A 13015-nucleotide genomic window follows, 5' to 3' on the forward strand; every position below is an offset into this window, starting at 1 on the left:
TTGCCATTAAGTACAACTATTATATTATGGGAAATGTCAATTTTAAATGTAAGATACAACCTAGATAGAGCTTTTGCGTGCTTAGTAAGCAAAGTTATAAACTAATCAAATATTAAGGTTCCTTTTTTTTTTTAAAGAACAATGAATAAAGTGAATTTGCCTTAGTTAGGATAACTATGCAAAAAATCTGGGAACAGTGAAGAGAATTTGCCATAACCTAATTAGATCAACCATATCCAAACTAACTTGGTGCTTTAGTACATGTAGACACAGATAGAGATGTGTCCATGTCCTGCTTCAGCTATCGCTTTCTTAGCATCTGTTCTTCTGAAACTAATAAGTTATTTTACATTTAATTTTTTAAGTGCATTTTAAATTGGAAAATCTCAAAGTGATAAAAATCAATGAAGATAAAATAAAGTCTAAAAAACAAAACATTTTAATGTTATAAAAGCTATTAATAAATGTTTTTTCACTGTGTGGTTTGTGGTGTGAGGTGAGGAGTTCAGTGAGGTGAGGGGGAAGGATGGGGGGGGCATTGCCATGGATGCACTGGAAAGTGAGGAGACAGATTGTGTTGTTTATTCAGGCAGAGACAGTGAGCCAACGGAGAGAGAGGGACAGGTGTGTGTGTGTGTGTGTGTGTGTGTGTAGGTGTGTGTCCTCATGAGCAGTCATTTCAGTGCTGTTCTGGGTATATGGAAGTTTCTGAAGGGTTTTGTTTGATATGGGGAAAAGCAATGAATTGTAGTAATCCAAAAAATTGGCAGTAAAGTAAACAACGCCAGCAACAATTTTCAACTTATAGAGAACATTTGAAGCCTTCTGCTTCCAGAAGACACTCAAGCTTTATTTTGACATCAGTCAGCTCCACAGGGGATGACAGACTAACAAATGCTACAACTACTCCCATCTCCAGACAATTTTGTTACAAGTGATTTCCCTCCCTGTGACACATTTGCTTTCGTAGTTGACAAATTTGACAAAGAAGCACAAAACCAATAGCTTGGACCGTTGTTGTCCTGGAAACATGCTTACGTGACACTTCGGAAAACACAATAGAAAATAAAAGAGCAGAAAGAGGGAAGAATGAAAACTAGGTCTTACACCGATCTGATCGGCTATATCGAATCGGTCCATATTTTGCATTTTATGCAATTAATGTGATCGGCTGTAGCGTGCTAATTTGCCGATCCAATCAATGGCATTGTCCGGATTAAACTTTCTGTAGATGCTCCCATTGCATTGTTTTATCATCTCTTTTACATCGAAGAGTTGTTTGCCTTACGTGGTGACACAGCTTTATTTCACTCACATTTGTGCACAAAGGTGACAAAAATGTCGAGCAGAGCGGTTGAGCACCTAACTTCCAGATTTTGTGACGCCAGTCAGTAACCGTGTTTGTTCCTAATGCTAATGCTAGTGTAGGCTTCACGTAGTTCCAGTGTGGTCTTCCTCCACAGCTTCATCTCCAACTCTCTGTAGTTGTTTCACTGCAGTCATTGAGTATGACATGGGACTCCGGTTTAATTCAACAGCTGCAACGTTTATTTTGCCAATCACTAAAAATCGCATACAGCTTATAATCAATCTGCTCTTGTCTCACACGCTCCCTCACTCCACACATGGTCAAGCGACCAGGGCATTCATCCGCAGTTAAAGGGACACACACACACACGCACACACAGAGACAGAGAGACAGACAGACAACGTGGTAATTCTTCAACTCTTCCATTCCCTCACAGTCACAAGGCTGTGTTTAGGTGCCGAGAAAAAAAAACCATTTGATTTTCTGTGAATCTATATCAGGTAGTACTTCGGTCATTATCTAAAATAAACTACCTGAATTCATATGATCGGTTATAGTTTTTTTTTAAACTCACTGATCGGCCCAAAAATCCTAATTGTGTAAAACATAATGAAAAGCCTATGAATGGAAAAAAAAAAAAAGTCTCAAGCAGAACAGGGCAAACAAAAGAGCTGTGACAAGACAAATGCTACTTGGCAACACTAAGTCCTCTGTTTCTAGGCAACAGGTAAGCCTTATCTTACCTGGTAATAACGGGTCAAGAGGCTGAACCCTTTGTGTCATCTTAGACTGGGAAAGCTGCTCCACTTTGTTCCAACCAATCTCTATATCTAGTCAACCTTTTTAACAGACAGTGGCAGTGACAAGGCTGTCATGAAGACAGAAAGATCCTAACTTGTCAGCTCTGTTCGTACTCTGTCCTTTAGCAACAGTCTAAATATCAGCCTCTTTTCCCTCCACCAAATCATCGTTCACAAGAATACTAAACAATTTGTTACACTGTCCTGTAGGGCCTCTGATTTTCTCTGATCTCTTAAAACAGACAGAATAAAAAACAATTAACATTTGGAAACAGAGAGAGCAATGTGAAACATGTTTTTTTAATTTTTTATTATTACCTCACATGCAGGTCTTGGGAGAACATAACCCACTCTGGTGTTCTATCTCTCTATCCTGTTCTGCTCTTTCTGTCCACTAACTCCAACCAGTGGGAACAGATGGCTGCGACCTCTGAGCCTGGTTCTAACAGAGATTTCTTCCCATTAAAAGGGAGTTTTTTTCTCCCCACTGTAGTTGATGCATGTTCATGTGGATTTGTTGGGTTTTTTTCTTTTTGCTTCAGAATTTTATATTTTGATAGTGCTTCGAGATGATAATTTGTGCTATATGAATAAAGTTGAATTTAACTTAACCAAATTTATATGCTGTGTTTCATTGAAAAATGGGTGATTAAATGTCAAGAAATTTTTCACCATGTTATCTTAATACACGAACAAACGGTTCAGATTATTTTGACTGCATTAAAATATGAAGAGGCACTGGTACAAAGAAATGTTTTAGCTGTTTGAGTATTAGTTGAACTGGTGATACATCACGGCAGAAACATCCCGTTAAACTGGCGGCTGAGGGTCTACCGTTGTGGCTTACATCACTCTTGCTATGTAACCTTGCATGATTTCAGCATAACCATCCCATTTATGGAAATTCTCTGAAGCATAAAAGACATTTAATAGCCAGAAAAGTCATGTAAACAGGAACAAATTATGAAACGGAAACAAAACGGTAAAGTGATGCAGACGTGACACTAAAATGGGTAAACCCTGAAAAGGAATTTTGAAAAAATTGAAACAGTAAAGCAGAGTCCTTATTTATGTTAGGTCTTGGCACCTTTGCTTGACGTTTGGAAGTTTTGGAAGGTAGATGGTATCACCATGTATCTAGCCTTTGGTGCATCTAGGTGGGCATAAGTCTATGGTGGCTGATGTCATGTTTCCTCAGAGAAACTGACCACATCCGAAATACATGAAATTCAGTCTGCAAATTAACCTTTGGTATCTGGGCCAACAGTGATCAATAAAACAACAAGTATTTAATATAACACGTGAGCTAACTCACCTTAGCACACTGCATGTGATTGCAGCCTTCATTTTTCTGTATTGGAGATTTGCAGTTGGCACATGGTTTAGAGTTAGAGAGCAACCATAGGCAGTTTGCTGCATCTTCATAGGCTTCACTCACACCAGCCACTTCAAAGGGAAAAAGGGGAAGTAAACAAATAATGGAATATTGAGACAGAACAATAATGACCATTAACACATCATCACAACCAACCACTGCAGTGCGTAGAGTAAGAAAAAGTCCGGCCTGAATAATGTGCATAGTTTATCAGTTGTGTTAACATCTCCCAAGATCTAATGTGCCCACTCACAAAGACACAAAAACTAAATAATTGGCCATTATGAAGGCATCCCTGAGGTGCTACCTAAAATGCCAAAGTATGAAAGAATCTGGAAGAAAGTGCGAAAAGAAAAAAATAGCTTTAATGTTTTGACAAATCCCTAAATAAAGTGGCACTTTCTAGTAACAAGGAGCGGATTTACTCATGATTTACTTTGTGAATATCTAAATTTCACATGACAAAAGCTATTTTTGAGTGACAACACATAAATAGATAAATGCACACAATTTAAAATGTTGTTCAATAAGTCATTCATAAGAATATGATCTTTTACTAAATTTTCAACAGTTTATTTCTATTTTAACTTAAACTTACTACAAAAGCCAACGCAAACCATTAACATCAGTACTCACATTCTTCTGGTTTCATCTCCGTAACTTTTTGCAGCCAAAACTTCCAGGTTTCACAGTCACAAGGCTCATGGGCCTCACCCTGACATTCCCTAAAAAGTACAATCTTATTAGCCCTGTCATATAGCTTTAATGTACACTAAACATTACCGTTAGTCACGACTAACCAGCAAAAAAGGTGGCCCTTGCCACAATCAACAGCCGGGGCCCGCAGAAGGGGGAAGCTCATGGGGTCAGGGTTGGAGCTACCAAAGCTCTGGGTGTTCAAGCGTACTGCTCGTTCACATCCAACTTCTGGACACCAACGGATTGCAGGATTGTTCTCAACAAATGCCTGGCAACATACAAATTAAATATATATTCCCATACATTCTAAATGCATTGTAATGTTTTTTTTTTGACTCACTCAGTGCCATTGACGAGATAACTTGCAATTTCAAATCCAAACGTAAGTACCATTGACGAGATAACTCGTCATTTGCGTTTTTTTCACAGTTTACTAGAAAACATCCTGGCGGAGGTCCCTCGTCAATATCTAAGCTGTGGGGTGTTGTAGTAACCAACTGAAGATGCCAGCAGTACACGTTTAGATGAAAGATTAGCCACTGATGCTACCCAGCAAAGGAGGAAGAAGCCATAACGAGTGAGATTATGGTGCTACAGAGTGATATTGTGACGTATCCAGCAGCTCACAGCTCCACAGACTAAAACAGAACATGTTTGGACATGAGTACATTATTGATAATCAACTAACCGGGCCAAACGGGTCATCGTGTCGGGAGGGGGGGGGGGGGGGGGTAGCAAAATAATAGGTGAAATGTAGGAGGTAGAAGCGCACCTTTGGATGAGAGATCATCCATGCTGAGCAGAGTTAAGAGGGAAAAAAGGAAAGGCATTTACAAGACAGAAAATGGCGCTACTTACGAGAGTTGACGTTCCCAGCAGCGCACACTCGACCAGAGCATGTGTGGAACTCATGGACAATGTGGCAATGGTGAGATAAAACGATATAAAAAAACGGGGAACGCAGTGACACTCTGCATGTCCGGGAGGAAGAGGAAGTTGCGTGTGTGCAGTGACTGGAGAGAAACTTGGAAGAATGCCAAAATACAGTAAGAAATCCATTAAACTCTGACCCAGATAGTAAAATAATAATAATTTTGCCATCAAAAGCCTGGTCTCAGTGATTTTTTTTTTTTTTTAAATAAGGAAACAATGTTCAGATGTTAGAGTTCTCAGCTTTTTGCTCTGAAACTGAAGATTTGTGTAAAACTTGCTCTATTCAACGGCTGATTACAAAAGAATGAAACGAGCCAAAAACAATTTTTTTTTTTTGGTGAAAGTAGAGGCTTCAATCTTTCAGAATCTTTCAGATTTCAGATAGTCATAGTAGAAAAAATTCTGTGGGTCTTTAAAATCAGTCAAAATGCTCAAAAACAGCTGGCACTGAGGGGGGTAGAAAATCTGAAAATGGCTGGCACTGAATGAGTTAAAAAGTGTGGGTAAAATATCTAAGCTTTATTTGAATAGAAAAACATATATGAGATGGAAAACCTTTTTATTGAAGCATTAATGGTAAATGGACTTGATTTTATATAGCGCTTTATCACCACACTGAAGCAGTCTCAAAGCGCTTTACATATCAGCTCATTCACCCAATCACTCTCACATTCACACACCAGTGGGACAGGACTGCCATGCAAGGCGCTAGTCGACCACTGGGAGCAACTTAGGGTTCAGTGTCTTGCCCAAGGACACTTCGACACATAGTCAGGTACTGGGATCGAACCCCCAACCTCTCGATCAGAAGACGACCCTCTACCACCTGAATTTGTTATTCTTGTTTATGAATAATATCTTATTTATTGATAAAGATGCAGGTAATGTAAATAAAAATAAAATGCTGTGAGTTTATTATCACAGAAACAAAAGAAAAACGAATGTTTTACAAAAATCCCATTTTATTGATTTGGCCTTTCTGCATTCACCTATTCTGCCTGTTAATTGATTTCCTGATCAGTCCACTTACTTTAGATCTAGTTTAATTTAGACACTTTGATCCCATAGTGTTCTGATTGATCACTGTACCTTGATGTCAAACTGCAGGTAGCGCCTGTCCATCTCTCTTGAGACAACACTCTCAATGACTTCCACAGGCACAAGTTGATAGCAGTCAAAAGCTGGGCAGAAAATATTGTGTGCCTCTCCTTCTTGGATTTTTAAATTTAGAAACCTTGGAAATAACACATTTGTGGGCAGAGAATAAACATGCGTGCAGAAAGGATGATTAATGTCAAATGAAAGCATAAACTTACCCTTCCCAACATGCCCGGCAGAATTCATGGCCACATGGCATGTCCACAGGTTCCTCAAAGACAGAGGACGATGACATGCAGATACCACACTGTGAACAAAAAAAAGAAAGCATAAAGACTGTTAATCACTCTAATCATTTGGCCATAAAATACTCCCTGCCTTACTCTGAACTGAATAATTCACATTAACACTTTCTCTGTGGCATGGTATGTTAGCGCACGCAACGAGTAAATGTTTTCTGTAAAACTTTATGTCCTGAAACAGTTAGAGTAATGGCTAGTTGTCGTGGAATAGTGGCACCTCTAAAGTATTCAGTCACACTGGACATAGTACGGTAGTAGAACACTAGTTGTAATTTCTGCATACGTTAATTTATAAATAAAATGATCTATTTATTACAACAATGCAGCATTGTTTGTAATCTAGCATCGAGACATTTGAATCAGAGGTGCACCGAAATTCAAATTCTTGGCTGCAACCGAATCATCACAAATTTTAATATGTCCAATTTTACAGTTTATTACACATTAACATAAAAATGAATAATCTAAAACCTTTTCTTACACTAAGCGCCAGCAGTGATATATTTGCCTTCAAAAACCAGCTTCACACACCTTTGTACAAAGCTGTAGGTAAAACAATATGTTAAATGGACAGTGTGTATATTATGTATAGGTACTTAGAAAGTGACCATATGCACTGTTTAACTTAAATTAGGTAAAGCTGTGGTCACACTATTTTAAAAAATTGCAAAGACTAATACCTTGCAGGCTATTAACACACTGTGTGTTGCATTATGTTATGTTAAAGTTAGTGATTGTTATTTTACACAAAAGAGGTATGGTTGCAATCTTCAAAGATGCCTAAATTAATGATCTGTGGGCGCTAAACCTAAATAATTTATATTTTTAGACTACGTGTTGATACTACATCATGTTTAAAGCATTACACTGGTGGCCCCAATGGACAAAGAAAGAAGCTGATGGTGGAGAGAGAACAACTAAATGGTGTTCACTTTATGACGCCAACAAAAAGGAACAGCATACAGGATGACTGGTGTGATAAGGGAAACTGCCAGATAAAGTCGGTCTTTGTATTTTTACACGTCCAGAATTCCCAAAAGAGTTTTTTTGGTCAGCAGAACATGTGGCTCCCTGAGGCTGCTGGTGCTTTTTTCTCATTTCACTCTTCTTTACCAACGGGATAGTCTCAAAACACTGAAAAAGGATTCTCTCATTATCTGTGCCTGCTATTCTTGGTAGAGGGTTTTAGAAACTTTTTTTCTTTTTACGTCAAACGTTATAAAAGAAAAACTAAAAGTTTGGTTTGTGACTCAATCATGCTCTGCCAATCAGCTATGCCTTCTACTTTGGAAATATTATTCAGTTTTGTTAAAAAGTGTCATGCATTTTAATCAAAAGAACACTACAGCTGGTTAGGTATTTAAATCTAGGGGTATACTGACAACAAAAAAAGCTCAGACACCCACACCAAAAACATCAAAACCTTTATTTCCATCGATTAGGAAGCCTAACAAGGTAACCTAGAAATTAGATAATAGATATTTGTTTTTAATGTAATTTACAGCTGATTCAAGACCCGTTATCATAAGAGATGCTAACAGGGTTGACCCCAACCCTGGTGTCCATGCATTTTGACATAAGACAATTTAAATGAAACTTAACCCCTCTTTGTCTGACTAAAAAGCAACATAATTATTTCCTGTCACATTAGTAAGTCTAAAGCACTGTCTCACCAGAGCATGGTCCTCTTCTGCAGGAGCAAGGCTTATTTGGTCTGGGGAGGTGATGGACGAGCGAGTGGTGCGTGACGTCCGGGGTGAGGGCAAGGTGTCCCAGGCATTGTAACCGCTCGGTGGTGGGTCAGGCATCTGTACCCCTGAGCGCTGGCAGCACTCCTCTGCATTGGTCATCCAGGCCTCAAGGAGCTTCTCCCTGTCCCAGTCTAATACAGGAAGGCACCAAGGATTAGAAGGACCGAAACATATACAAAGCAAAGTAATGCAGCACTATTCAAGTGCATTTAAATCAGGAGGAGGGATTTAATCTTTAAAGTCAAGTGGTTAAAATTAAATATATAATTAAAATTAAGTAGTAATGAAATAGAATCTTTTTTGCTAAGTTAACGTAAAACATTTAACAAAGTGAACCCTGGATTTGTTTGAGATGTACCCATAACAAGAGAGCATGGAAAATGGTTAAAACACTGTTAAAACTATTCATCATCAAATATACACTTCCTGTATAGACATGAGCACATACATACATATAGTACAGTATATATATGAATACATACAGCAATGGTTGTGAATAGTTGTTTGAATCGCTTTAATGCGATTTATCCACAATTAATATCTTTACTCTCAGTATATAGGTGATTTGAAGCGCAAAAAGTTTTACTTCTACAAGTCACCGATAAAGTCGCTTGTATCGCCTTTATCAGATGAGCCGACGTGTTCTCCGTTTGTTTGACTCAATAGGACGCAGTGGTAGGAAAAAAAAAAACTGTGGAATACCATCTTAAATAGATCATTTCTGTGCTCAAAGAACTGAGAAGGAAGCGATGAGTCTGCAACTCCGGTGAATATTTTAAACAGCTGACCGTTATGATTCACTCTGCTGCTGTAAAAAACACACTTCATAAAGCAGCATTAGTCCGACTGATGATGAGAATAGATGCTTAAGTAGCTGTGTGTTCTACTTCAACGTAGATAGCCAAAGACAATCGTTACAATAATAGGCTGTTGTAATTCCTAACACAGACGCCGCTCGCCACTAAAACAGCCATTTTTTAAGACAGTTTACCGTTTAAAAACCAGTTATTTGAGGCATAAAGTGCTTTCTTTATAACTTCAACTAGCATATTTTGAAAAAAAAAAAAAAAAAAAAAAAATCACTATTTTCTCTGTTTCTCTCATGCCGGCTTGTTCCAGGTTTTCTCATGTCAAAGTCCAAAACGACAAATTGGATAGACACGTGCCTCCTTTTCTGGAAATTGAATGTGGAGGAAAGTAGTTTAATAGATTTTCCACTGATGATAAAGTGTAAAACACCAAATTGTAAGGGCTCCAGAAAGGGTAAGAGAATCTGTCTGTGACAGGAGAAACAAGGCAGATTTTAGTCAGGATTTGTCTTTTTTAAATCAATGTTGATTTAGAAGTAGAAAAAGTAAAATTGTAGTAATATTCTAATTAGAAAATGTAAAAAAAAAAACAAAAACAAAACAAAACATTGACATCATTAAAAACAAGTCCATGTACCCATATATCTCCATTAGTAAAGACACTTTTAATCCTACCTTTTTGCAAGCTTACATAGATACACAAACCCTTGTCTATTTTAAGATGACCAGGGAAATCTGTTCTATGATGGACTGCTGCCACCTGCTTTTCTTCTTCAGAATAGCTATAAAATATTTCATTAGCATAAGAACAGGTTTGAGAGCCTTTTAGCATTAATAATTAATACCTCATTTACTGTGCCTAAGTGCACCCCCCCTTTACAAAAAATAGCCTGTGACCCAGTCAAAAGTGCAATTAGGCATTTATCAGCCTGAAGACATACTTCACCCCAATCTAATCCCTCTGACTTTTAATAGCCTCGTTTGTATAATAACTGTCACAAAAATTCTTACCATTTCCATTCAATTAAAACAAATTAATGAATATGACATCTTCATGCCTTTAGCCATTAAAAACCAATTTTTCAAATAATCACAACCAGTCTTGAATATAAAAAAAAATTGAGTGGGAAATGCAAATTATCAAAAGCGTAAAATGATGGACTAGCAATTAATTTGGTGGACAGGGAAAAAAGAAAATTAAACAAGGATAACAGTTAACACATTACAGGTGGAATTCAGTGGAACCAAATGACATTTTATTCTTCTGTTAATCTATGTTAGCATAACATCATCTAAGGTTCTCTTTCCTCCCAAAAACCAAATGACCAAAAGTAACAATAAACCTGCAGTAATTCACCACGACAAAGTCAACTTAATAAAGAGATAGAAATGAGAACCAACGTAAAAAATGTAAACAAGTAAAATAAATCATTAAGGGGTACCTGTATTAGTCATGTATATAAAGTAAAATGTGCTATACAATGGCTAAGATAGTGACTGTTTTACTATTTTCGCCTTGTTTCAAAATCAATAAATGTATATACACATATATATTGGGCCTGGGACTGTAACTTTGCTTCTCGTGGCAAATATTGTGAGGCGATTCATTTAGATGAATTAATTACAAAGTCTCTAATACATTTTTTTTTAATCGAGTTCCACCACTAATATATAATTTGTTATATAATGTAACATTAGTTTATACATTATCTACACCGTTTTTGTTTTTATACATAATAATGTTGCTATTTGTATAAACAACCTGGAGTGAATTCAATATTTTATTGACCAAGCATTATATGTGCATGTGTGAGCATACCATGAGCACGCAGCAGTGCTTCTGCAGTAAAAAGTGGGGCTTGCAGCATGTCAGCTGTGTCTACTATCAGCATGTCCTTGAGTCTCCGCAGATCCTGAGGTCGCAGGCCTTCATACATCTTACAGAAAGGGTCAAAGACAATAGAAGATGAGGGCAAGTATTCAAAAACAAGAGGACAACACCAGAGGAGGAATGTATCCATAGAAGAACAGTTATTTAGAAAGAAGACAAGTGGGTTCATGAAACCAGCGAGAGGGTGGACAAAGATGTGCCAAAAGAAACAGGACACTGCATATTACCAAGATATTAATAATTGATTATTGCTGACACAGAAGTCACCCAGCTCTGATCAGCTAACATGGCGACCGACTTCGGTTACAATGCCTGGGCAAGAATATTTAAAGTGATATTTTTAGTGATTCCATGCATACTAGAAAATATCTGCAAATCAAAAAATCTTAGGCCTTCAAGTCAAGTGTTATCACTAGAATTCTGTTAATAATTCCCAGATAACTTTACTTATCGACAACTTGAGCTTAGATTCTTTCAATTCTTAATCTCTCTTCTAAAAAAGACTCTACAGTTTGAGGATCATCGTCAACAATGCGGCTCTATTCTACTGAAAACTAGTCTTTAGCAACAACTACATTAGATGACCAACCTTTTTAAATTTTCAATGGTCTCCTAGAGTGTAAAAAGACGTTTCTGGTCAGTGGTGGTTACCCTTTGACACCAACGGAGTGATGTCCATGCCCACTACCGCTTTAGAGTTCATCTTTACCTCTCTTCTGTCAAGGGCTGCATATTCTGCCTCTATGGCCTCTGCCTCAGGAGCCAGGGAGAAGACCATCTGTGACTCGAGGCGCAGAGCCAACTCTTTGTGGTGCTGCTTCTCTGCACAGTCACATGGAGTCTCACGGTTTTCATTCTCTGCAAACAAGTCTGCTTCTCTTTGCACCAAGAACTGATCAAACAAAAACAAGGAGGACATTTTCTGAGATCTAAATAATAGGATGCATGCTGCACATAAGAAAAGTGTTCAATTAAAAAATAAAAATAAAAATTGCAGAAAACCTAGAATGCTGATGTCCATAACAGTCCATAACAGTATGACGCAAATCCTAGTCATACAGCTTAAAATGGTTTATAAGGTATCATTGGATGTGTATATTTAAATATAAAATGTCTTAGAAGCAGAAAAAAGTAAAGGATTGTAAGGATTAAAGGAAATATAAACAATATTGGTTTTAATGACATTTCACGTGTGAATCACTGACTACAGATATACAGTACATCCTAAAAAACAAATAAATATACAAATCTTACACCTGACTTTAAACCTCACTTGCACAGATGTTCTATAATCTCACCTCTACACAGGTCTTCATGCCTGAAGCAGCTGCATAGTGCAGGCAGGTGTTCTTCTTGTTGTCGGTGGCATTGACATCAGCACTCTCATACTCTGTGTGGTCCAGCTTCGCTCCGGTCCAGGCAAGGATAACTTGGAGACATTCGGCTCGCCGCTGCTCATCCTCATATGGTCGGGATATCCGAGGCTGCAGTGCACCTTCTGAGGTCAAGATTCGAGGCCCCATGCACAGAAGGTGCAGTGATGTTTCATTGTGCACGTTGCGTTTGTTCGGATTGCCATCCTTGCTGATGAGAAAAGACCTGAAAGTAATAAGATATACAGAGAGAGAGATTTAAGGTCATTTGAATCTGAGGTAGTTTTGAGTACAACGCTGATGGTTATGGCTTTACACTTGGAATATTTAATTCTACTACACAGGCTAATAACAAACAAGAAGACAGTCATCAACATCCCCCGCCAAAAAAATTGGAACAAGGGCAATAACTCCAGAAACACTGATACTCTGAAGTCACACACCACATTTGGTTATCCTATCTTAAACGGTTTATGAGAAAAGCTGTCCCCTTTAACTCAGACAGACGGACGGAGCTCAAACCTATATCCCCTTTCCACACTTTGTAGCGGGTATAAAAATACCACTATACAAAAAGTCCACTAGCTTCATGCTAACGTCTATGGGAAACCCCATGTATATGCTCATGCTAACATTTACTGCGATTGCCAGTGATTTATATAACACACCCTTTAT

General features: G+C 37.9%; 1 protein-coding gene across 3 annotated transcripts in view; it reads right to left on the bottom strand.

Annotated features, from left to right (window-relative positions):
* Positions 1–13015, bottom strand: part of LOC114477992 (ankyrin repeat and IBR domain-containing protein 1-like) — a 34050-nt gene that overhangs the window by 14865 nt on the left and 6170 nt on the right. For all 3 annotated transcript variants that reach the window (XM_028470737.1, XM_028470739.1, XM_028470738.1), the window contains exons 3-11: positions 12266–12566; positions 11677–11859; positions 10896–11013; positions 8190–8398; positions 6433–6521; positions 6206–6350; positions 4285–4451; positions 4121–4209; positions 3425–3555 (exon numbers count right to left, since the gene is read on the bottom strand). In XM_028470737.1, coding sequence (XP_028326538.1) covers positions 3425–3555; positions 4121–4209; positions 4285–4451; positions 6206–6350; positions 6433–6521; positions 8190–8398; positions 10896–11013; positions 11677–11859; positions 12266–12566 — 1432 coding nt within the window. The remainder of the gene's footprint in view (positions 1–3424; positions 3556–4120; positions 4210–4284; positions 4452–6205; positions 6351–6432; positions 6522–8189; positions 8399–10895; positions 11014–11676; positions 11860–12265; positions 12567–13015) is intronic.

The sequence above is a fragment of the Gouania willdenowi genome, chromosome 16 (genome assembly GCF_900634775.1).
Source record: "Gouania willdenowi chromosome 16, fGouWil2.1, whole genome shotgun sequence".
Lineage (NCBI taxonomy): Eukaryota > Metazoa > Chordata > Actinopteri > Blenniiformes > Gobiesocidae > Gouania > Gouania willdenowi.